The sequence below is a fragment of the Ascaphus truei genome, chromosome 17 (genome assembly GCF_040206685.1).
Source record: "Ascaphus truei isolate aAscTru1 chromosome 17, aAscTru1.hap1, whole genome shotgun sequence".
In the NCBI taxonomy this organism is placed as follows: domain Eukaryota; kingdom Metazoa; phylum Chordata; class Amphibia; order Anura; family Ascaphidae; genus Ascaphus; species Ascaphus truei.
Window position 1 is genome coordinate 17,259,719 of NC_134499.1, and position 25,360 is coordinate 17,285,078.

General features: G+C 53.0%; 1 protein-coding gene and 1 long non-coding RNA gene across 2 annotated transcripts in view; one reads left to right on the top strand and one right to left on the bottom strand.

Annotated features, from left to right (window-relative positions):
* Positions 1–887: 887 nt before the first annotated feature.
* The window catches only part of LOC142468021 (uncharacterized), a 59,520-nt gene continuing 35,047 nt past the window's right edge, over positions 888–25,360 (top strand). Inside the window, exon 1 of the long non-coding RNA XR_012788569.1 lies at positions 888–1,028. This is a non-coding gene — a long non-coding RNA (uncharacterized LOC142468021). The remainder of the gene's footprint in view (positions 1,029–25,360) is intronic.
* Positions 20,292–25,200, bottom strand: LOC142468019 (transforming protein RhoA-like). The gene is made up of 5 exons (XM_075574073.1): positions 25,055–25,200; positions 24,139–24,296; positions 23,653–23,773; positions 22,745–22,845; positions 20,292–21,711 (listed from the first exon to the last, which is right to left on the bottom strand). Exons 1-5 carry the CDS (start codon positions 25,140–25,142, stop codon positions 21,568–21,570), a joined length of 612 nt encoding a protein of 203 aa, XP_075430188.1. The 5' UTR covers positions 25,143–25,200; the 3' UTR covers positions 20,292–21,567.

Here is a 25,360-nt window from a genome sequence, read left to right on the forward strand (position 1 = left end):
TAAGGTTTCCCCCTCTCTCTGTGTTCATTTCATATTTGATTGAATATATTATTTTTCATGAACTAATAGAGATATCTAATACATGTTGTGTTTATTCTATATTGTATTAACATTTCTATGATTCATATTGGTACTGTATACCTATATATTTTCTTCTTTTTAACTTTTTATTTTATTTGGATTAATTGTTGATTTTGTTTATTTTAGGTTACATTTATATTCATTTTTCCTTTAATTTTATATATATATATTTTTTTTTATAATTTTATTTTTATTTTTATATAGATTATAGATCTAGTATTATTATCAAGTCCATTCTCCTCAAGCTAATTATTGATAACATTACAATGGTTTTTTTCACCGTTCACTCAGTTGATTTCAGATATTTATTATATATAGATATTTTATGGTCGGTTTACCTCAGAAATATTTTGACAATTGCAAGCGTAGTAATTTTATGTATTATACATTATTTACAAGCTTATTCTGTGTAAGATTAAGATTGTTATGGTTTAAATCTATAGCTGCATATGTTTTTCTTATGTGGGGGTATCAGATTCATTCTCATTATGCTAATTGTTTACACCTGATTTTTTAATCTATCTTTGCATAGCTAATTGGATGTGTGGGTGTATATATATGTGTGTAGCACACCCATAGTCCATCCCCTGATGAAAACAGTATAGCTGTTGAAACGCGTAGGGCCAGGTGTGCTGTGGATTCCTTCAGCGTTGATTTATGAGTTCTGCCTGACATTCTCCTGCTTGCCATCTCCGTGCACGGCGTGACGTCATCTGTTCGTTCCGCCGCAAACATTGTCCCCGGTGGGAACCTAAACTATCTGGAGGTGTGTTCCCGGGGAAAGAATACTGTGAGGAGCCTGATGACGTGCGTTCCTGCTGGCAGAGATACACGAGGGCTGTACTGGATGCAGTGGTGTTACGGAGCAGAGTAGCAGAGCAGCAGCGCTTACAGATCATTTGGAGCATGAGTATTACTCATACAATGCTTTTTTATCTTTTATGTTTGTAAGTTCATTTTATGAGCCTTTTATTGGGAATTAAACCATTTTTTGCACAGTAATGCACTAGGATTGGGCGCTTTTTTCTTCTAATTTATATTTGCATATTTGCTTTCCTGTGGAGGGTTTTTGTCACTTTTTTTACTCACCATAACTTAACTCAGTATTATGGTTTAGCCTATCCCATAGCCTCTCTTGCATTCCCAGTAAAATCAACCCCACACTGATGAGACCCATCAAGGTCGAAACAGCTGTCTGTGGGTGGTTTTCTGGGTATGCACCTTAACCCTGGCTGTGCTCAAAGCTGTGACCATGCAGCAAGCTTAAGCCTATAGGGAACCATGTTAAAAATGGTTATTGAGGCAAAAAGTGACACTGTGTGCTCATTTGCATGTCATTTCCCAGAATCCCTTGCTGCAGTGGTCCCCCACTCTATGAGCTCTATGATTAAGGACTACGCTAGTCCGAAACGCGTCAGAGTGTGTCCCCCATACCATGTTTTTTCAATAAAAACTCATTTTTAATCAACACCTTGCTGGTCTCCCATTCCTATGAGCTGTGCACCGCTGGAATCTTCGGATCTCTTCTACTACTATAAGTCAAATGTATTTGCGTTTTGTCAATGAAATTGTATTTTGATTTTTAATTAAAACATCATGAAATACATATACAATTTCTGTGACAAAAGTCAAGAAGTTTCACTTACTATGTGCGTGCACAGCACACACAGCTTTTTTTCCCCTCGATTTTGGTCTGATACCAGAATGACTGGTATATAGTCATTTAATTAATTACATACATTTTTTTGGAGTGTAGTTGTGTAGTTTTGGCTCCGCTGACTTTCTCTTCTTGTTTTATGTATATCTCTGTTAATTTGACAGGGTTCAATGCATCATGTTTTCCTGTAATTCACTTGCACACGCTGTACTATTAGGGTGACTTTTTTCATGCATATTGTATTCCCGTCAGGCTTTTTTAAGCATGTATATTAGAACAGATCACCACATCACCTTTGTCCTTTTGGATTTCATCTCTATCAGAGGTTAAGTTTCTCCAGAGAGTTGCTCTTACAATTACCAGTGCCAATTTTTATTTTTACATCTTTCTTTTTATTTGTTTTTTATGATGTGTATGTTGATGATTGAGATTGCATTTTATAAACTAGCAATGCTATGATTATATGATCCATATCAGTGGTGTACTGCTTAATATATGTATTCTGGCTGTGCATTCACCAGTGCTATGGTTACCACCAGACTCTTGACAAGCACTGTGACGGGGAGGAAGGGGTGATTTGCTATGCATTACTGTGGTTGCCCTGTCGCAGCTATTTTTATTCCCCACTAGCTGAGAGACCCGGCGTTGCCCGGGATGTAAATGCGTAATAGGTAGTATTATTTATAAATTGTGGAACAATAGGTGAGTATTTGTTGTAAAGGTTGGATAATAATATTGAAAAGAAAGATGGAAGAAAATGTAATACGATGTTGTATAAAAATGGTTTATTGTAACCACACCACAGTACAATGTATATTTTGGTGCCATAAGTGATGTAAAAATGTGAGGCGTGTGTCCTGCTAGGGTGTGAGGCGGCGGGTGGCGCGTGGGTTGTGAGTGCTGTCTGCGAGTGGGGGTCCTGCTAGGGTGTGAGGCGGCGGGTGGTGCGTGGGTTGTGAGTGCTGTCTGTGAGTGTGGGTCCTGCTAGGGTGTGAGGCGGCGGGTGGCGCGTGGGTTGTGAGTGCTGTCTGTGAGTGGGGGTCCTGCTAGGGTGTGAGGCGGTGGGTCAGTGATGTCGGTGCGTAGGGGCGGGAGGCAGCAGGTGTGTGTGGCGGCAGGTATGTGTCGAGTGTGGCGGGTGTCTGTTGAGTGCGTGCAGCGGCTGTGAGGCGGTGGGTGAAAGGCAGAGGCGGCCGGAGTAAGGGCGGGTGAAAGGCAGAGGCGGGGGTGGGGAGGCGGTAAGGCGGGCAGGAAGGCGAAGGGCAGCGGGAAGGGGAGGAGGGGGGGGTGGAGGGGGGCAAGGGGTGGAGGAGGGGGGCAAGGGTTAGAGGAGGGGGGAAGGGTTAGAGGAGGGGGGAAGGGTTAGAGGAGCGGGGGGGGGAAGGGTTAGAGGAGGGGGTGGAAGTGTGGGAGGGGGTGGGAGGGGAAAGGGGTGGAGGGGAGGGGGGTGCAGGGGTGGAGGGGAGGGGGGTGCAGGGGTGGGGGGGGTGGAGGGGAGCGGAGGGGGGAAAGGGGAGCGGAGGGGGGGAAAGGGGAGCGGAGGGGGGGAAAGGGGAGCGGAGGGGGGGGAAAGGGGAGCGGAGGGGGGGAAAGGGGAGCGGAGGGGGGGGGAAGGAGAGCGGAGGGGGGGGAAAGGGGAGCGGAGGGGGGGGTGGAAAGGGGAGCGGAGGGGGGGGGGTGGAAAGGGGAGCGGAGGGGGGGGGAAGGGGAGCGGAGGGGAAGGGGAGCGGGGGGGGAAGGGGAGCGGGGGGGGGGAAGGGGAGCGGGGTGGGGGAGCGGGGCGGGGGGAGGGGAAGGGGAGCGGGGCGGGGGGGGGCGGGGGGAGGGGAAGGGGAGCGGGGGGGGAAGGGGGGTGGGGGGGGAAGGGGGGCGGGGGGGGAAGGGGAGCGGGGGGGAAGGGGAGGGGGGGAAGGGGAGCAGGGGGGGGAAGGGGAGGGGGGGAAGGGGAGCAGGGGGGGGAAGGGGAGCGGGGGGGGGGACAAAGGGGAGAAGTGGTGGGAAGGGTGAGGAGGGGGGAGGTGGTGTGAAGGGGGCAAAGGGGGGAGGTGGTGGGAAGGGGGAGAAGGGGGGAGGTGGTGGGAAGGGGGAGAAGGGGGGATGTGGTGGGAAGGGGGAGAAGGGGGGATGTGGTGGGAAGGGGGAGGAGGGGGGATGTGGTGGGAAGGGGGAGGAGGGGGGATGTGGTGGGAAGGGGGAGGTGGTGGGATGTGGTGGGAAGGGGGAGGTGGTGGGAAGGGGGAGAAGGGGGGAGGTGGTGGGAAGGGGGAGAAGGGGGGAGGTGGTGGGAAGGGGGGAGGTGGTGGGAAGGGGGAGGAGGGGGGAGGTGGTGGGAATGGGGAGGAGGGGGAAGGTGGTGGGAAGGGGGAGGAGGGGGGATGTGGTGGGGAGGAGGGGTGAGGTGGTGGGAAGGGGGAGGAGGGGTGAGGTGGTGGGAAGGGGGGGGGAGTTGGTGGGAAGGGGGGATGTGGTGGGAAGGGGGAGAAGGGGGGATGTGGTGGGAAGGGGGAGGAGGGGGGATGTGGTGGGAAGGGGGAGGAGGGGGGATGTGGTGGGAAGGGGGAGGTGGTGGGATGTGGTGGGAAGGGGGAGGTGATGGGAAGGGGGAGAAGGGGGGAGGTGGTGGGAAGGGGGAGAAGGGGGGAGGTGGTGGGAAGGGGGGAGGTGGTGGGAAGGGGGAGGAGGGGGGAGGTGGTGGGAATGGGGAGGAGGGGGAAGGTGGTGGGAAGGGGGAGGAGGGGGGATGTGGTGGGGAGGAGGGGTGAGGTGGTGGGAAGGGGGAGGAGGGGTGAGGTGGTGGGAAGGGGGAGGAGGGGTGAGGTGGTGGGAAGGGGGGGGGAGTTGGTGGGAAGGGGGAGGAGGTGGGAAGGGGGGGGAAGGGGGAGGTGGTGGGAAGGGGGGGGAAGGGGGAGGTGGTGGGAAGGGGGGGAGGTGGTGGGAAGGGGGGGGAGGTGGTGGGAAGGGGGGGGAGGTGGTGGGAAGGGGGAGGAGGTGGGAAGGGGGAGGAGGTGGGAAGGGGGAGGAAGGGGGAGGCGGTGGGAAGGGGAGGCGGTGGGAAGGGGGAGGGGAGGCGGTGGGAAGGGGGAGGGGAGGCGGTGGGAAGGGGGGTGGAGGCGGTGGGAAGGGGGAGGAGGCGGTGGGAAGGGGGGGGGAGGCGGTGGGAAGGGGGGGGGAGGCGGTGGGAAGGGGGAGGGGAGGCGGTGGGAAGGGGGGGGAGGCGATGGGAAGGGGGGGGGAGGCGGTGGGAAGGGGGAGGAGGTGGGAAGGGGGAGGAGGTGGGAAGGGGGAGGAAGGGGGAGGCGGTGGGAAGGGGAGGCGGTGGGAAGGGGGAGGGGAGGCGGTGGGAAGGGGGAGGGGAGGCGGTGGGAAGGGGAGGGGAGGCGGTGGGAAGAGGGGGGGAGGCGGTGGGAAGGGGGAGGGGAGGCGGTGGGAAGGGGGGGAGGCGGTGGGAGGGGGGGGAGGCGGTGGGAGGGGGGGGGAGGCGGTGGACAGGAGGGGGGGCAGTCGACAGGAGGGGGGGGCAGTGGACAGGAGGGGGGGGGCAGTGGACAGGAGAGGGGGGCAGTGGACAGGAGGGGGGGGCAGTGGACAGGAGGGGGGGCCAGTGGACAGGAGGGGGGGCCAGTGGACAGGAGGGGGGGCCAGTGGACAGGAGGGGGGGGGCAATGGACAGGAGGGGGGGGGCAGTGGACAGGAGGGGGGGCAGTGGACAGGAGGGGGGGGCAGTGGACAGGAGGGGGGGGCAGTGGACAGGAGGGGGGGGGCAGTGGACAGGAGGGGGGGGGCAGTGGACAGGAGGGGGGGGGCAGTGGACAGGAGGGGGGGGGCAGTGGACAGGAGGGGGGGGCAGTGGACAGGAGGGGGGGCAGTGGACAGGAGGGGGGGGCAGTGGACAGGAGGGGGGGGCAGTGGACAGGAGGGGGGGCAGTGGACAGGAGGGGGGGCAGTGGACAGGAGGGGGGGGCAGTGGACAGGAGGGGGGGCAGTGGACAGGAGGGGGGGCAGTGGACAGGAGGGGGGGGGCAGTGGACAGGAGGGGGGGGCAGTGGACAGGAGGGGGGGGGCAGTGGACAGGAGGGGGGGCAGTGGACAGGAGGGGGGGGCAGTGGACAGGAGGGGGGGCAGTGGACAGGAGGGTGGGCGGGGGGCAGTGGACAGGAGGGGGGGCAGGGGGCAGTGGACAGGAGGGGGGGGGGCAGTGGACAGTAGGGGGGCAGTGGACAGTAGGGGGGGCAGTGGACAGTAGGGGGGGCAGTGGACAGGAGGGGGGGCAGTGGACAGGAGGGGGGGGCAGTGGACAGGAGGGGGGACAGTGGACAGGAGGGGGTGGACAGTGGACAGGAGGGGGTGGACAGTGGACAGGAGGGGGTGGACAGTGGACAGGAGGGGGGGGCAGTGGACAGGAGGGGGGGCAGTGGACAGGAGGGGGGGCAGTGGACAGGAGGGGGGGGGCAGTGGACAGGAGGGGGGGCAGTGGACAGGAGGGGGGGGCAGTGGACAGGAGGGGGGGCAGTGGACAGGAGGGGGGGCGGGGGGCAGTGGACAGGAGGGGGGGGGGCAGTGGACAGGTGGGGGGGCGGGGGGCAGTGGACAGGAGGGGGGGGGGCAGTGGACAGGAGGGGGGGGGGCAGTGGACAGGAGGGGGGGCAGTGGACAGGAGGGGGTGGACAGTGGACAGGAGGGGGTGGACAGTGGACAGGAGGGGGGGGGGCAGTGGACAGGAGGGGGGGGCAGTGGACAGGAGGGGGGGGCAGTGGACATGAGGGGGGGGCAGTGGACAGGAGAGGGGGGGCAGTGGACAGGAGAGGGGGGGCAGTGGACAGGAGAGGGGGGGCAGTGGACAGGAGAGGGGGGCAGTGGACAGGAGGGGGGGCTGTGGACAGGAGAGGGGGGCAGTGGACAGGAGAGGGGGGGCAGTGGACAGGAGAGGGGGGGCAGTGGACAGGAGAGGGTGGCAGTGGACAGGAGGGGGGGGGCTGTGGACAGGAGGGGGGGGGCTGTGGACAGGAGGGGGGGGGGCTGTGGACAGGAGGGGTGGGGCTGTGGACAGGAGGGGGGGGCTGTGGACAGGAGGGGGGGGGCAGTGGACAGGAGGGGGGGGGGCAGTGGACAGGAGGGGGGGGGGCAGTGGACAGGAGGGGGGGCAGGGTCACACACACACACACACGCACGCACACACACACACACACGCGTCTCAGTCCCGTGATGCGCCCTTTCTCAGTTCTGTGCGGCGGCGGCGGCGGCGGGGGGGCAGTGGACAGGAGAGGGGGGGTAGTGGACAGGAGAGGGGGGGCAGTGGACAGGAGAGGGGGGGCAGTGGACAGGAGAGGGGGGGCAGTGGACAGGAGAGGGGGGGCAGTGGACAGGAGGGGGGGGCTGTGGACAGGAGAGGGGGCAGTGGACAGGAGAGGGGGGGCAGTGGACAGGAGAGGGGGGGCAGTGGACAGGAGAGGGGGGGCAGTGGACAGGAGGGGGCGGCTGTGGACAGGAGGGGGGGCAGTGGACAGGAGAGGGGGGGCAGTAGACAGGAGAGGGGGGGCAGTGGACAGGAGGGGTGGGGCTGTGGACAGGAGGGGGGGGGCAGTGGACAGGAGGGGGGGCAGTGGACAGGAGGGGGGGGGGCAGTGGACAGGAGGGGGGGCAGTGGACAGGAGGGGGGGCGGGGGGCAGTGGACAGGAGGGGGGGGGCTGTGGACAGGAGGGGGGGGGCAGTGGACAGGAGGGGGGGGGCAGTGGACAGGAGGGGGGGGCAGTGGACAGGAGGGGGGGCGGGCAGTGGACAGGAGGGGGGCAGTGTCACACACACACACACACACACACACACACACACACACACACACACACACACACACACACACACACACACACACACACACACACACACACACACACACACACACACGCGTCTCAGTCCCTTGATGCGCCCTTTCTCAGTTCTGTGCGGCGGCGGTGGCGGCGGCGCCGCAGGTGGGGGGGAGGTGGGGGAGCAACACACGCGACACCTACCTGTACTTCCGGCCGCCGCCATCTTCTCACTCGGCGCCGCGAGGGAGGAAGGGGGTCCGCCATCTTACGCGCCGCGTGGCAGCCTGTTCCCACGCCGGGGAGGGAGCGGGAGGGAGGTGAGTGGAGCGGGAGGGAATGGAGCGGGAGGGAATGGAGCGGGAGGGAATGGAGCGGGAGGGAGGTGAGTGGAGCGGGAGGGAATGGAGCGGGAGGGAGGTGAGTGGAGCGGGAGGGAATGGAGCGGGAGGGAATGGAGCGGGAGGGAATGGAGCGGGAGGGAGGTGAGTGGAGCGGGAGGGAATGGAGCGCGAGGGAGGAAGGGGGTCCGCCATCTTACGCGCCGCGTGGCAGCCTGTTCCCCCGCCGGGGAGGGAGGTGAGTGTAGCGGGAGGGAGTGGTGTGTAGCGGGAGGGAGTGGTGTGTAGCGGGAGGGAGTGGTGAGTGGAGCGCGAGGGAATGGAGCGGGAGGGTGGTGAGTGGAGCGGGAGGGAGTGGAGCGGGAGGGAATTGAGCGCGAGGGAGGAAGGGGGTCCGCCATCTTAGGCGCCGCGTGGCAGCCTGCCTGTTCCCCCGCCGGGGAGGGAATGGAGCGGGAGGGAGTGGTGTGTAGCGGGAGCTACACTGTGTGAGCTAGCGGGATAGGGGGAGGGACATTGGTGGCATGGTGTAGCGGGGTAGGGGGCCTCGCGGTCTGGTTGCGGTAGGGAGCTGTGTGAGGTGCAGGAGATGAGGCGTGCTGTGCGGTTCGCGGGAGCTACACTGTGTGAGGTAGCGGGATAGGGGGAGGGACATCGTTGCCATGGTGTGTGAGTGGAGGCCGCGGCCTCGCGGTCCGGTTGCGGGAGGGAGATGTGTGGCGTGGAGGGGAGGGGGGGTTTGAAGAGGCAGTCTGCAGTGTTTGGTGTTGTGTGAATGTGTGTGTGTGTGCTGTGTTTGTGCGTTGTGTGTAGATTCTGTACCTGATTCGGCAGTCTGTGGTAGCAGACGTGAAGGTTTTGATAGCTGTGAAGCGTGGCCAAAGAGCAGGTTGAGGATTAGAGGATTAGGTGTTGCAAAAGCAAAGCGTTCCCAAAACTCAGTGAGGGGTGGGACAGTGTGGAAGTATTAGGGCATTGGTGTTGGACGCAGGCCAATGAGAGGTGTGCGGGGGCGGGCATTGGACGCAGGCCAATGAGAGTCAGTGAGGGGTGGGACGCAGGCCAATGAGAGGTGTGCGGGGGCGGGCATTGGACGCAGGCCAATGAGAGTCAGTGAGGGGTGGGACGCAGGCCAATGAGAGGTGTGCGGGGGCGGGCATTGGACGCAGGCCAATGAGAGTCAGTGAGGGGTGGGACAGTGTGGCATTGGTGTTGGACGTAGGCCAATGAGAGGTGTGCGGGGGCGGGCATGGCCTGAGCCGGAGTGACAGGCCCAAGGTCCAATGCGATTGACCCTTGGGACGCAGACATACAGTGATTTCACAAATATATAGTAGATTTGCAGGCCATTCCCTGCCTGCAAGGGTAAAGACAAGATGAATTGCTTGCCATACCCTCTAACCGACACATGATGGCAGTATAGAAACAGGCATTTCAATGAGCTAATAGAAAAAACAAATAAGTGCGCACTAAAATATATACATAATACAAAGTGTTAATTGTGATGTCAATTTAAATCAAAAAAACACACCCCACCATGTGGAAAAGGTAAATAAATATATACCAATGTAGATGAGCGTCTGCTGCTGTGTAAAGGGTAGCCCAAGACCCTAGAATCTAGTAACAAAAAAACAAACAAAGCGCACAACACTCATCGTGAAAAATGTAATAAACTATGTTTATATATAAGGTGTTTCAAGGTTATGCGTACATCAAGGTAGATTAATCAAGCATAGAGCCACAGAGTGGCAGTTACCAGCGTCTGCAACCAGGAACCACCAGAGCTTCACTCTCCTTTCCACCTACAGGTAGGTGAAATGCCAGATAATTGATGACTCTGCCACAGTCTCAATGTCCTGTAAATAGCGTCAATGCGCTTAGTGGATCCTGGGGAGTGGTTGTCCTTTGCTCGCAAGTAGTACACAGGTCCCTCTGCAGACCTCACTGTGTTTCCTGATCAGTCAGGCAGTGTGACGGCGTGGTCCCGCGGGCCCTTCTGTGACGTCAAAGCGCCCGCTCTGCTTTGAGTAACAGCGTCTGCCAGTAATGATTCAGACCTCACTTGGCAACCACAGAGGCAGGCAACAGCGCGGCACATGCGCAGAAGAGGAAATCAACTCGGTGTTCAGCAAACCGTTTCACAACAATAAAATACACCTTAGAACATGAATAATAAAAATATATAGGTTGAATGGTATCTCTCAGAGTTTATACCATTCAAAACCATATGATTGGTTAACAATTTAGTAGTATCAACGAATCACTATGCACCATGCTAATGCAGTACAGCTGCAAAATCGGAGCTGCCTAAAAAAAAAAAAAAACATTTTATTTTTAATACTTAAAAAGCTGCATAAAACACAATACTAAAATTAACCATAAAAATAACAAATGGCAAAGATTTATATCTGAAAGAAAGAAACAAGAATTAGTTCCGAAGCAGACATGAATTATTTAAATGACAGAATCAATACAGGGACCATATATCCACATCCTCATTTAACACTTTAGGGGTGTGGGATTCTAAATCCAGAATGTTTCTTGGATAGAGAGATTCTTAAATCTATCACCACCTCTCCTCCCTAAGGGGACAGTGTGTATACCCTTAAATCTAAGGGAAGATGGGTCTTTTTTATGGTGTACAGAGAAATGCCGAGACAAACTGTGCTTATCATAACCATTTTTAATATTCCTAATGTGTTCCTGGATGCGCACTTTCAAACACCTTTTAGTGCGACCAACATATTGGATATTGCAGGAACATTCAATCAAGTAAACCACATGGGTGGTATTGCAGTTTATAAATTCTTCAATTTTAAACTCCTCATGATTAACTAATGATTTAAAAGTTTTCCTCACTTTATGTAGATAGTGGCAAACAGAGCACTTACCACATGCATAATTACCTACAGATTTATTTAGCCATAACTTATCCCTATTATGGATTGGTGGAAAAATATCATTAGGAGCCAAGGTATTTTTAAAATTCTTAGCTCTCCTGTAGATTAATTTTGGTGCTGGTGGGATGTGGCCCCCTAAAAACAAATCCCTATTTAATATTGCCCAATGTTTTTTTAAAAATTTCCTCAATTTTAACACTCACAGAATTAAAGGTATTCATGTTCCAAGGTGTATTTTATTGTTGTCAAATGGTTTGCTGAACACCGCGTTGATTTCCTCTTCTGCGCATGTGCCGCGCTGTTGCCTGCCTCTGTGGTTGCCAAGTGAGGTCTGAATCATTACTGGCAGACGCTGTTACTCAAAGCAGAGTGGGCGCTCTGACGTCACAGAAGGGCCCGCGGGACCACGCCGTCACGCTGCCTGACTGATCAGGAAACACAGTGAGGTCTGCAGAGGAACCTGTGTACTACTTGCGAGCAAAGGACAACCACTCCCCAGGATCCACTAAGCGCATTGACGCTATTTACAGGACATTGAGACTGTGGCAGAGTCATCAATTATCTGGCATTTCACCTACCTGTAGGTGGAAAGGATAGTGAAGCTCTGGTGGTTCCTGGTTGCAGATGCTGGTAACTGCCACTCTGTGGCTCTATGCTTGATTAATCTACCTTGATGTACGCATAACCTTGAAACACCTTATATATAAACATAGTTTATTACATTTTTCACGATGAGTGTTGTGCGCTTGTTTGTATTTTTATTTCAATGAGCTGTAGGTATTTTTATGACGGAGCTTCAATGGGGTCTCAATGGGCTGTAGGTATTTTTATGACGGAGCCTCAAAAGGCTCTCACAGATTTAGAGTCCCCCTGTCTAAAAGAGTGTCAGTTATGAAAAGACCCAGAGACCCATAATGTATACAATACTGGCATACTGATGCACAGCAGATGTCAAGCTAGTGACACCTCTGAGTCAGAAACCAGACACAGTGGCCCCAAGTTATGGCTGTAGCCCAGGTATGCTAAGTGGCATGGGCGTCAACCTGACCCATGCGCCCTGCCCACCGGACAGCCCTTTTGACCGGTCTTATGAACTGTGGGTAACTTGGCTATTCGTGGGGTTTTTTGTTCCCACGAGGGGATTGGATCCACATGTTAAAGATCGCTTTGGGCAGTCTATAACTGTGGCTCCCCAGGTATCCCCAGTGTGATTCCTGAATTTTGATCCATGATGTAAAGATGCAAGACTTTGTTCCAGCACAGCAGCAACCAGTCCAGGAGTGAAGGGGTTAACAACAACATAACCACAGGACTTTTAAACCCAAGGTTGCATTTCTGGCGCTTGCAAGCAAAGGACAATTTATTTCGTTCCAAGGCCTATAATTTTGTTCCCTTATCCCAGTGAGTGTTGTTTTCAGTGTATTCTGCAGATGTCGTGTGTTTGTCTATTAAGGAAATAAATCACAATTTATTTTGCAACTTGTTCTGTTCAATCAAGTACCCAGAAATATAAATGTGTTGATAAAAGTTGGTGTCATCGTGTCAGGCTTTTAAAAAAAACTGGTGGCAGCTGGTGGGATACTGATTGAACCTATATTGCAGTTTCCTGCGGGCTCTGTAATATAGTGAGGACCTTGTAGCTTGCGAGGTCCTCAGACAAGTAGCAACTGACACACACTTCTAAAGAGCACGAGGGACTTCACTGTTCCTTTCACCCATACCCCGAAGGCACCATGAGCGATCGCTCAGGAAGGTTCAGGTCGTGGACCAGAGAGAAAGACGTTGAGAAATGTGCGGGGTATGGTTTACGGACAGATGGGCGGTCGAAGGCACAACTGCAGGAGGATTTGGAGTATCATGAGGACCGCAGGGTCCTACCAGAGGGGCAAGTCCCCGAAGCTGCTGTGTTGGCAGACACTATTCAGCCCGGAGTGCAGGAGGTCCCTCCAGCTCCGGGGCTGCAAGGATATGAGGAGAGGGCTAGTGACCCCCCGGTCGTGGGTGGCTTGGCGCCAGGGGTTGCGGACAAGGTAGCAGCTGCGGCTGCTGAGCGTGCCATCCCTGGGCTCACTGCACTTCTGGTTACATGGGGAATGAGTGTTAGCACTGCGGAGCGGGTACAGCTCCTGACAGCAGTGCTCGGAAGAACCCACAACTCCTACCTTGAAAACGGGGAACAAGGTCTTTCCCGGGCGGATCATCACAGCTTCAGCAAGTTCGTGGATGGCACAGATGACCTCGATGCGTTCCTGAATGACTTCGAGACGCAGTGTTTCCGGTTCCGAATTCCAAGGAGGGACTGGGTGGTTAGACTGCAACCACTGTTATCTGGCAAAGCCAAACGGACTGTGACGGGTATTCCACGTGTGGATGCCGATGACTACGGTCATGTGAAAAGCAAGCTGCTAACCCAGTGTGCCCTGACCGCAGAATCTTACAGGGGCAAGTTCCGGACGGGGGTAGTACTCCCCGGAGAGTCATACAGCACCTACAGTATGCCAGTAGGATGGCTTTGCACGGGACTCAGTGGGTGGAGGGGAATGGGGTTACAAAATTCCATACCCTGCTGGACTTATTCTTTCAAGAGCAGCTGCTGCAGCAGCTTCCCACAGATGTGAGGGGATGGGTCTATGACCATAAACCTCAGACCTATGAGGATGCAGCGAAAATGGCAGATGAGTATGTGGCCAGCCGAGTTGCAATGAAGAACCCTGTAGCACCCAAAGGAGCGGGCTGTGCGGCCCAGGGCGCTAAGACTACCCCTCCGTGGACACACGAGCCTGCGGCAGCAAACAGCACAGCCAAGGCTGCAGAGTTCAAGCATGAGAGGCGGGGTTATTCCTGCAATAAAGTTGGACATCTCAGGCCAGATTGTCCGGACTGGGACCGGTCCAAGGGACCCCATCAGGGGCAACGCTCACCAGCTGCGAGGCCGGTCGCCCGTGTGCGACTGGCACACACAGAGGAGCCAAGTACAGCCGTGGAACCAGCCCACAGAGGGATGCCCAGCGGAGAGACTGCACTTGCCACCTCGGGACCAGCAGCAGAGAGCGGGGGACATCAGGTTGCTCCAGTCGGGATGCAGCCCAACGATGTCCGGCAGAAGCATCTGCGGAAGGTGACCATTGGAGACCGGCAGGCGGACAGCTTGCTAGACTCCGGTGCCACCGTGACTCTGGTTCGCCCTGATATGGTGCGGCCAGATTTGCTCCCGGGCACCGGGATGCAAGTGACCATGCCAGACGGAGGACCGCTGTCACTCCAGGTTGCCCGTATCTTTTTGGACTGGGGTACATGGCATGAGGGAGTTGGGGGTTTTGCCTGGGTTAGATGCCGAGGTCTTGCTGGGTAATGACCTAGGACTCGTTACCTGTGTTTTTACCACTGAGCTGGTGCCTGTTGCAGCGATCACCAGGAGCCAGTCAGCAAGGATCGCAGCAGAACCAGCCCCTGTCCCCCTGTTTGGGATCTACAGTTCAAGTAGTCTCTACAGAGACCAGACATGTAAGCCAGACTCAGTCGCTTTCTGACACTGACTTACTGTTCCCTGTACCTGTTCCATGTCCCATTGACTCAGATGTGACCGGGGGGTGGCCAGAGTTAGGTGCCCAGTTTAGGGATGCGGTGCGATCTGATCCCAGCTTGGAGGGCATGAGACTGCGGGCGTCCGAGTCTAAGCCAAGCAAGGGGTCTGATTATTTCTTGTGGCACCGCGGGCTCCTATATAGAGAGCAAAGGACCACCTGGTTAGATGAGGTATGGACGGGGAAGAGACAGCTAGTGGTACCCCGGGAGTGTAGGCAGCAGTTGTTGCGGGTAGCCCACTCCATTCCACTAGCGGGGCATCAGGGGGTCGCTAGGACGCGAGTCCAGCTGTTGCAGCGTTACTACTGGCCGGGGGCATCCAGTGAGGCGGCAGAGTTCTGCCGATCCTGTGACGCATGCCAGCGAGTAGGTAAGGCGGGTGACCGTGTGAAGGCACCCCTGAACCCGTTACCGGTAATAGGGGAACCCTTTCAGCGGGTAGCTATGGACCTCGTGGGACCCCTCATGGTTCCCAGCTGGTCAGGAAAGCACTACATTCTCACGGTGGTGGATTTTGCCACCCGGTACCCTGAGGCGGTAGCGCTTGCCAGAATTGATGCTAGGGCAGTAGCTAAAGCTCTGTTAGCCATTTTTTCTAGGGTAGGTTTCCCTAGTGAGATCCTAACCGATCAGAGGTCGCAGTTCATGAGTTAATTGCTCCAGTGTCTCTGGGATGCGTGCGGGGCGAAGCACCAGCGCACGACCCCTTACCACCCCCAAACCAACGGATTATGTGAGAGGTTTAACGGTACCCCGAAGCAGATGCTGCGAACATTTATAGAGGCAGAGGGAAAAGACTGGGAGATTCACTTGCAGCACTTGCTGTTTGCATACCGAGAGGTACCGCAAGAATCCACAGGCTTCTCTCCCTTTGAGCTACTATATGGTTGCAGGGTACGGGGACCTCTGGACCTATTCCGGGAGGGATGGGAAGGGGAAGCTACCACTACTGATGCGTCTGTGCTTCAGTATGTGACAGATCTCAGAGACCGGTTAGAGATGCTCATGGGTTGGCACAGGACAACCCTAGGGCTGCTCAGACCAAGCAGAAGACTTGATATGATCAGAATGCCCGTGGCAGAGAGTTCATCCCAGGACAGCAGGTACTTGTTCTTAAGCCCATTCGGGAGAACAAATTAATGGCTGCCTGGTCGGGACCGTATCCGGTACTGTGAAAGATGAACGAGTGCAACTATGTTGTACAGGTACAGAGGGAAATCGCCGTCACTGAGAAGGAGGGTGAGACAGCGGGCACAGCCGCACAGCAAAAATAGCGAGGCTGGACTGTGCTATTAAATGACTTTATTGAAGCATAGGAAAGTTAAAACAAGAGGAGGGGTGGCATCCCCCCACGCCTCTAACGCGTTTCACCCGTTGTGGGCTTTTTCAAAGAGTGATTTTACTCGTGCACAGCCTCCTGAAATACCGGAAGCAAACCGGATGTGACGTCACTCCACCAATTCTGTTACTTCGTACATAATTTTCCAAGGGGGTGCCATTGTCATCCAGAATAGTACTAAGTACAAAAAAGAGGCCCTTCGACAACTACACGATAGGAGTTCTTATATAACCCTTAAGTTTGATCCTACAGATGTGTTTCTTGCACAAATTAAAAATATCCTTGATTTTGGTGTGATTTTGAAGGTACTCAATGAAAAGGAGAGAAGCTTCCTGTGCGTCAGCAACCCGGTTATCCCCATCTTTCATCATCTCCCAAAGATCCATAAAACTCTGGTTGACCCTCCGGGGCGACCAATAATATCGAGTATTGGATCTTTGGGAGATGGATTATCCAGATACATTGATATTTTTCTACAGCCATTAGTCCACAAACTCCCATCATACCTACAAGATTCCACGGATTTACTTAATTCACTTTCTAAATTCACTTGGTCCCCCAAGTTTCTTTGGGTTACTTTAGATGTCACATCCCTTTACACAATTATTGATCACACACAAGGTATCACAGCAACACAACACTTTCTTAACCATTCATCTTTATCACTAGCACAAATCACATTTATTATTGAATCAATTCTTTACTTATTAACTCAGAATTATTTCTTATTTGACTCACTTTATTATTTACAGACACGAGGCACAGCAATGGGCACTTCGTTCGCACCATCATACGCTAATTTATTTATGGGTTATTGGGAGTTCATGCACATTTTTAGTCACACGAATCCTTTCCGTAATAATATTATTTTTTACCGGAGATTTATAGATGATTTGTTTTTGATTTGGGAAGGTGACACGAGGTCCCTGAAGGAGTTTGGAGTATTTAAACGATAATGAATATAACTTACATTTTACTTTTTCATACCATTCTCAAAAAATTTAGTATTTAGATCTATCATGGTATATCGATTCAAATCAATGTATTCAATCCGATATTTTTAGGAAATTGAATTCGAGAAATACATTTTTGAAAGCGGATAGTGGTCATCCTAGGCCTTTGCTTAGAGGCATTCCAAAAGCACAATTTTTAAGGCTTAGACGTATTTGTTCAGATACAGAACATTTCATAAATCAATCTGAACAACTGGCCTCTAGATTCCGCCTTAGGGGATACAGTGAAGTTGACATGCAGAAAGCATTTGAGTACGCCTATTTCACTCCACGTATTGACTTATTAAAAAAACGAAAGAAATCAAAAAATGGAAAAGAAATGACATCATTATATTTTATAACCCAACATAGCAGACAAGCCAATTCTATTCGCTCTATTGTCACCAGACACTGGAATATTTTGACTTTGGATGCCAAACTTAAACCATATATTGAAGAATTACCAAAATTTGTATTTAAAAAGGCAAAGACTTTGTCAAACTATGTCTCGCCTGTTATGTACAAGAATCCCTCAATAAGCACTAGGGGTTTTGTTCCACCAAAAGGTTTCTTCAAATGTACTGCTGCGGCAGCTTTTATTCTTACTAATCACCGGCTTGTACCTGGCATGTTCCTGGAATGCCACACTGTTCACCAGGAGCATGCCGGGCTCCTTTTGCCTTCCCAGCCAGGCGCATGCCCGGCTGACGCGCGGTTGATGTGTTAATTGATAATGGTTCAGGATTTACTAGGCTGCAATGCTTCGCGTGTCCGCCAGATGGCATAAATTCATGAATTGTAATGCAGTATATATATGTATATGTATATATATATATATATATACTGTATAACAACAACCCCTATAACCCCAAACATACACATACAGTACTGTATATGCACATCAATGATACTATAGGCCGGCGGGGGCGAGATGTGTTTGCAGCAGAGAGAGAACCGCTGCTCTCTCTGCGCAAACATCGGCACATTAAAAATTATTTAAAATACATTTTTATTCATAGTGTAGATGTGCAGGGGGTCTCCGGAGCTGAACCGCGTTGGTTTCAGGTCTGGGGACCCCCTGCTCCCCGAGATACGGCCCCCTTTATGAGGTGCCGGTATCCCTCTGCATTTAAAGGTCCCGATCACGTGACCGCGACATGTAAAAAAAGCAGAGGGATACCGGCACCCCCTAAAGGGGCCTGTATCTCGGGGAGCAGGGGGTCCCCGGACTTAAAACAAAAACGTTTCTGCTCCGGAGACCCTCTGCACATGTACAGTATAAATAAAACACATATATAAATAAACACTCGTTCCTTACCTTAGCGGCTATGTGCTATGGTAACGAAGCAGCATTTCTGTATTTTAATAATATTGTACAGTGAGCAGGGGGTTCCCTGAGCCAGAAATTAATGCTCAGGGGACCCCCTGCTCCTGCACAATATTATTAAAAATACAGAAATGCTGCTTCATTACCATAGCTGATAGCCGCTAAGGCAATGAAGGGGTTAACCCACCGTGCCCGCTTTATTGTGGGTAGCGGGGGTGGGTGAAGGGGGTATTTGGCCCTTGGTGTGAGTTTAGTACTTGCGGGGGGGTTGCGGGTGCACTTAACCCCTTCACGGCCGTAGCAGTTAATACCGCTACGGTAATGAAGGGGTTAACCCCTCCCGCTACCACCCCGCAAGCCCTAAACAACCACCATTGGGGCTAATACCCCCTTCACCCACTCCCGCTACCCACAATAAAAAAAAACTCACACACAGCAGCCGCCCAAAAAAAAAAAAAATAAATCTAAATAAATAAATGAATATAAATAAATACATTTAAAATAAATTTTTATTCATAGTGTAGATGTGCAGGGGGTCTCCGGAGCTGAACCGCGTTGGTTTCAGGTCCGGGGACCCCCTGCTCCCCGAGATACAGGCCCCTTTATGAGGTGCCGGTATCCCTCTGCATTTAAAGGTCCCGATCACGTGACCGCGGCATGTAACCCAAGCAGAGGGATACCGGCACCCCCTAAAGGGGCCTGTATCTCGGGGAGCAGGGGGTCCCCAGACCTTAAACCACAGCGGTTCAGCTCCGGAGACCCCCTGCACATCTACACTATGAATAAAAATGTATTTTAAATGTATTTATTTATATTCATTTATTTATATTTATTTATTAATTGTGCTGCTGTGTGTGAATTTTTTTATTGTGGGTAGTGGGGGTGGGTGAAGGGGGTATTAGCCCCATCTGTGGTTGTTTAGGGCTTGCGGGGGGTAGCGGGTGCACTTAACCCCTTCACCACCGTAGCGGTATTAACTGCTACGGTCGTGAAGGGGTTAAGTGCACCCGCAACCCCCCCGCAAGTCCTAAACTCACACCAAGGGCCAAACACCCCCTTCACCCACCCCCACTACCCACAATAAAAAAAATTCACGCACAGCAGCCCCACAATTAATAAATAAATCTAAATAAATAAATACATGAAGATAAATAAATATATATGTGTATATATATACAGTGACAAGCACAGAGGGAGCACGATTAAGAATTCTAATTAATCAATTACTATCAGCAGAGCCCAATCCTTTAAGAGGATGGTGGATCCATCAGCTTTTTAGCCTCTGAAGAAGTTGTTAGGATACAACGAAACGCGTAAATCCCAGCAAAACGGTGCTTTTCATCATGGGACGTGTGAAGCTCAGTAAAGGATAACCCGGCTTACTAACCGTGGATCAGAGAGAGGAATCTGAAAAAAACACGAGGTCAGTTACAACGTAGCCGGGGGACTGAGCTTGGTGTACACCGATACTACTGCGGGTGATGCAGAAGACGCACAACACGGATTATACGTGTGGAAGCGGTGTGAAGTATATACAGCCAAGCTGTGGACTGACTATTAGGCTGTGTCCCCGCCAGCGCTGAGCGGGCGGCGCTTGCCGCGTTAACTTATATATAAATATGTAAGTTCCCACGAGCGCTCGTGCGCGGGCACACACAATGACCCGCGCTCGGCACGTACCAAAAAAAAAAAACTATACTTCCCCGCGCGCTCAGCTGGCCCGCAATGCCGCCCCCCCTTACACCCGGCGCTCATGCTTGGAGCGCTCTCCAAGCATGAGCGTGCTCAGCGCCAGCGTATAATAAGTTAAGCTTCTTTGTCTTTTGTCACAGAAATTGAATTTGTAATGATGTTTTTAATTAAAAATCAAGACAATTTCAGTGCCAAAACGCAATGAAGTTTGACTTAGAACGCATGTTTTAGCTATTTGCACTTCTTTATTTATAGTAACTGTGAATTCCGTGTGTGTCTGTCAGTCAGTGTGTGTGTGTCTCTCTCTGTGTGTGCAGCCCTCACTCTCCCCCCCCTCCCAGCAGAGACACAGGGGGTCTAAGTCCCCCAGCCCGCAGCAACCCCCCCCCCCCGACAGAGACACGGTGGGTCTAAGTTCTCGTGGGCCAGAGCAGCCTCCACTCTAAGCTTCTCTATGGCCACTACGTAACACATGTCCGCCATCACAACCACCCCCAGATAATGTTCAAGCGCCCCCTCTCCTGAACTTTTAACACCTTTACCACCAGGATCACGATCATCAGACAGGACACAATAGCTGAATAAAGGAAAGTTTATTCTGGCAAGCCAGCAAACATACAAATCACAGAGTACACCCAAAGACTGGGGCCTGGGGAAGAAACCAGTCTCAACTAGGTGCAGGGGCCTGCTTCAGTAGGCTTGCCCTGAACGCTTCTTCTCCGTCTCTTCTCAGTGCTATTCTACCAATTGCACTTTTGAATCATCCGCCAGTCGTAACGTCACACTCTCCGTTCCAACTCTAAAACGCACCTGGTACTCTGATCGGCTGCTCCCCTTACATAGCTCTCGGTTGCCTATCTTTTGCTGGAGCAGATGCCGCCGACCAATCAGAGCATGGATCGTGATGATGCACCAGAGGACAAGGGCTCATCCGGCTGCACCAATCAGAAAAGGAGGACGGCCTAAGGACTCTGGACAGCCCACCAGGCATGAACTACGGGCGAGTGGGAAATTCGAGCTGGCCCATGGGAATAGTGTCTACAGGGCTGAGACCCAGCAACGGCTCCTCTGTCCAGCCCCATGTCCCCTGCTGGGTAGGCGCCTCAGTGTCTAGGGAGAACAAAGACTCTGCACTGCCGAGAACCAGTTCCCAGATCCGAAACACAGCCCTTCACCCACTCACCATTGTCCAGGTGTTTAAGCCGCGTCCAAGCTCTGTCACGAACCAGTATTTCTGTCTGTAGCCCAGCTAAGTGAATTACTGGCTCCACACACCGAGAAATACTAAAAACACAAAATACAGTGCTGACTTGCTAACTGTGCGGGGAACACACTAACACACATAATAAAGTGCTTTTACAAACCAAGTCCCCAAGACACACAGTTTCCCCCTTCCAGCTATCACACAGTGATAAAGCTCTTTGCTGGAAGCGGTTACACCAAACACTTAACATTCAGGCCAGAATGAGCCTCACAGAGGTGGTCATTTACACACGGTTTAGGGACAACCAGCCGGACTTCACCTTTATTATGTGAGGCTGGCTGCCCTTACCGTCACAATATCAAAGGAAAATACGTTAGATTTTAAATACTGGTAGCAAGATGATTTTTTTTTCTTTTTTCTCTTAACTCATTACAGAATAAATGAAATCCAAAAAAAGACAAATAAAAGGCCGGTAAGAACCCAAAAGATTAATAACCATCACTTCAAGGATTTTTCGTGACTATCAGATGCCCTGGAGCTCCCCTCTTCATAGACAGGCTCCCCAGTCTCCCCCAGGAGTGTGAGGATGGGTTTTTGTCGTGTTACGTGGTGTTTTTCCGTTAGATGTGAAGGCACGTGGATTTCTTCCTTCAGGGCCTGGATTGCAGGGCTGCCCGCGCGGCCATCTCAAACACTTCCCTCACTCCGTCCTTCATCTTCGCAGAGCACTCCATGTATCCGAAGGCTCCGATCCGGTTGGCCATGTCCCGGCCTTCTTCCGGCTTCACCGGGTCCTGCAGGACAGAAAGAACAGCGGAACGATTAACATGGTGAGCGGCTCTCCGGAGAACGGTGTGATACTACATTACGAGACAATACATCACAGACCGACAGGTACAATGAATTGCAATGCAAGGGTTAGTGCCTTTGAAGTAGGTGAGGCCAGTTTGAATCCCAGTATGAGCCTCTTTTCTCAGGAACTGAAGTTTGGGTGCAGGGGAGGTCATCCCGGCAGCGCTGTATGTCCAATTTTATTTCCAACTACCAGCACTTAGATACTGTAGGAAACACATTACAGGTCTAAAACAGTCCCCTTCCCTACCAGAGGCACCGGTCACTGTGCCGAGCAATGTGTTGCAGACCACTCTGGCAGCCAAATGGTTAAACAAACCTGAAGCCACATGTAATAAACACGCTGAAAACATGTAACCAAAGCAACTAAAGACAAACCCTTCTAAATCTAACTTCTGTGGTTACATACGGGCTCAGCCTTAACGAGGGGATCTTAATGTAACAACGTCATGTTTGCAGGGGCCCCCATTAATTCAGAGCCCACACTAAAAAGAAACTCCCCCCGGGGAACCTGTGTCCTGAGATATGTAGCTTTTTGTGCCATGTCTGCGGAGTCACAACAAAAAAGCTGCAACATAACCCTCGATGACATTGCAACTTTCTATTGGCTGCCAGAGACTCCGACACTATGGCCATTTTGTGTCACCAGTCACTTAAGAGCTGGTAGGCCATGGATCGTCTCCCTAAAGTGTCAGGTTTGTGTAGATTTTGCTGTTGGCCCAGTTAAGAATCTGGTGGTCTCCAGAAAGACGTTCATTTTAGCTCAGGTAAGCCCTTGCTTCCTGAGATCCTTACCTGTGAAGCGACTGCCGGTAATCACTCTGGCTGGGCACTAGATATGGCCGTTTAAAGGTCTCACAGGCCAATAGGAAGCTGCGATGTCATGCCCTGCGGGATTGAGATAGCGGCAGCAGCACCTTTAGAAGTACGTACCCTGGGAAGCAGGGAGAAGAGAAACGCAGGAGTGGTACAGACCTGCTCATCGTTACGCAGGTCTTTCTTGTTCCCCACCAGGATGATCGGTACATTGGGGTGGAAACGTTTCACCTCCGGGATCCACTTCTCAAGGATGTTTCCTGTCGCAAAAATAAATCAATCCTCAGCGTCTGTGCACAGGAGAGAAGGACAGAGGAGATCTCACACACTAACATCAGTGTCTGTGCACAGGAGAGAGGGACGGAGGAGATCTCTCACACACTAACAGCAGTGTCTGTGCACAGGAGAGAGGGACGGAGGAGATCTCACACACTAACATCGGTGTCTGTGCACAGGAGAGAGGGACGGAGGAGATCTCACACACTAACATCAGTGTCTGTGCACAGGAGAGAGGGACGGAGGAGATCTCACACACTAACATCAGTGTCTGTGCACAGGAGAGAGGGACGGAGGAGATCACACACACACACACGACAGTGAGACAGAGGGGATCTCACACACAGTAACGTCAGCGACAACACAGGGTCGGAGAATAAATGCAGATACAGAGTGTTTAAGGAAAGACGGCAAATCTAGGAGAGAAATGTGCTCGGGGACAAGGGGAACAGGTTAACCCTTTCACTGCAACACATGCTGAAGTATTTCATATTCAAGCTTGGAGAAAAGGTGCCCTCACAGGACTCCCGTACAAATGCCTCGGGTGCACGTCCATCACCGGTAAGGGCGCTATCAATATTAGGGTAAAATCTCCTACAGCTGAAGAATAAACAGCGGATCTCCAGAGATTTATCTCAAAAAGTATCTTCTGGAGAGCCGCTGTTTGTTCTTCAACTGAAGGAGATTGTACTCTAGTATTTTATATGCCTATATTAACATAACCAAGTATGAATCGGATGGAGAGCGTTCAAGTGCAGTGATGTGTCAGCGATTCAATCGATCTTTCCTACCTAAACTGTCCGGGTTATCGATGGAAAAGCACATTAATATAACGTTGGTGTCCGGATAGGATAGGGTCCGCAGCCGATCGTAATCTCCCTGCCCGGGTGGGTCCCACAAGATCAGCTCCACCTAGTGGCAGAGGAAGGAACATAAGCGTCCATAAATAAGGCTGCGGCCAGGCAGGGAGCGGGCGCGCTGGCGCTCATGTGCGGTGACGTCATGCTCCATGCTCGGCTGGGAGATTTGTAGCCGGCTAGGTGCGTGCGGGGCTCGGCCATGACGTCACGGATTTGGTTCTCCGTCACGTGACGCGCCAGCGAGAGGCAAATTCAATTTTGCTTGCTTCGGCAAGCAGCTAAGCACCGAGCATGCACAGGCATTTGCTCAGCGTCACCCTGGCCACAGCCTAATAATGCACAAGGCTCTGACAGAGTGCACCCTCCAGATGGACCTCCACGTCCCCAGCCGCCCGGTATCTGTCCCCGGGTTCCTACCCGTTTGCCATCAACTTCAATGTCCGCTACGTAGTACTCAAATAAGGTTGGGATGTAAGATTCCGGGAACTCGTCCTTGCTGAAAACGATTAGGAGGCAGGTCTTTCCGCACGCTCCATCTCCCACAATCACAAGCCTCTTCCGGGTGGATGCTGTGTCTGCAAAAGAACAGGAGATGTCACACACAGGACAGCCTCTCACCCCATCTCCCTGCCAGAGGGGCCTGCACAGGATAGCCCCTCACCCATCTCTCTGCCAGAGGGGCCTGCACAGGACAGCCCCTCACCCAATCTCCCTGCCAGAGGGGCCTGGACAGGACAGCCCCTCACCCCATCTCCCTGCCAGAGAGGCCTGCACAGGACAGCCCCTCACCCCATCTCCCTGCCAGAGGGGCCTGCACAGGACAGCCCCTCACCCATCTCTCTGCCAGAGGGGCCTGCACAGGACAGCCCCTCACCCCATCTCCCTGCCAGAGGGGCCTGGACAGGACAGCCCCTCACCCCATCTCTCTGCCAGAGGGGTTTGCACAGGACAGCCCCTCACCCCATCTCCCTGCCAGAGGGGCCTGGACAGGACAGCCCCTCACCCCATCTCCCTGCCAGAGGGGCCTGCACAGGACAGCCCCTCACCCCATCTCCCTGCCAGAGGGGCCTGCACAGGACAGCCCCTCACCCCATCTTCCTGCCAGAGGAGCCTGCACAGAACCCCAGCACTGCTTTGCTTGCACTTGCGAACAGACTCCTACAAAACTCTCAGTAATTACATAAACCGGCTCCAGTCTCATAATTATAATCTTTGTTGCCGCTGTCACATAGTAGCAGTTAGTATCAGCGCATGCGCAAACTGCGCTTCTAATGGCCGCGCATGCCCTGAAAAGAACGCCAGTGTGCGCATGCGTAGAACAGACCTCACGTACCCGGAGTTGCACGGCATTGCACGCATGCGCACAACACATCGCGAATGCGGGAACATACGCCCATCAGGACATAATATTCAGCGCGCATGCGCCGCCTCCGGACAAGCAACACATAAAGCCAGTATACGCATGCGCTGAACAGATAACCAACCCGTCACAAACGCTCATCAGGACGTTATATTCGGCGCGCATGCGCAGACCAGGCACAACGATTACATTTTATCAGCCAACACATGCGCAAAGGCTGCCAGTACAAAAAGCGCATCCGCAATAACAAACACTCACCCCATGAGTTCCGTCACCTAC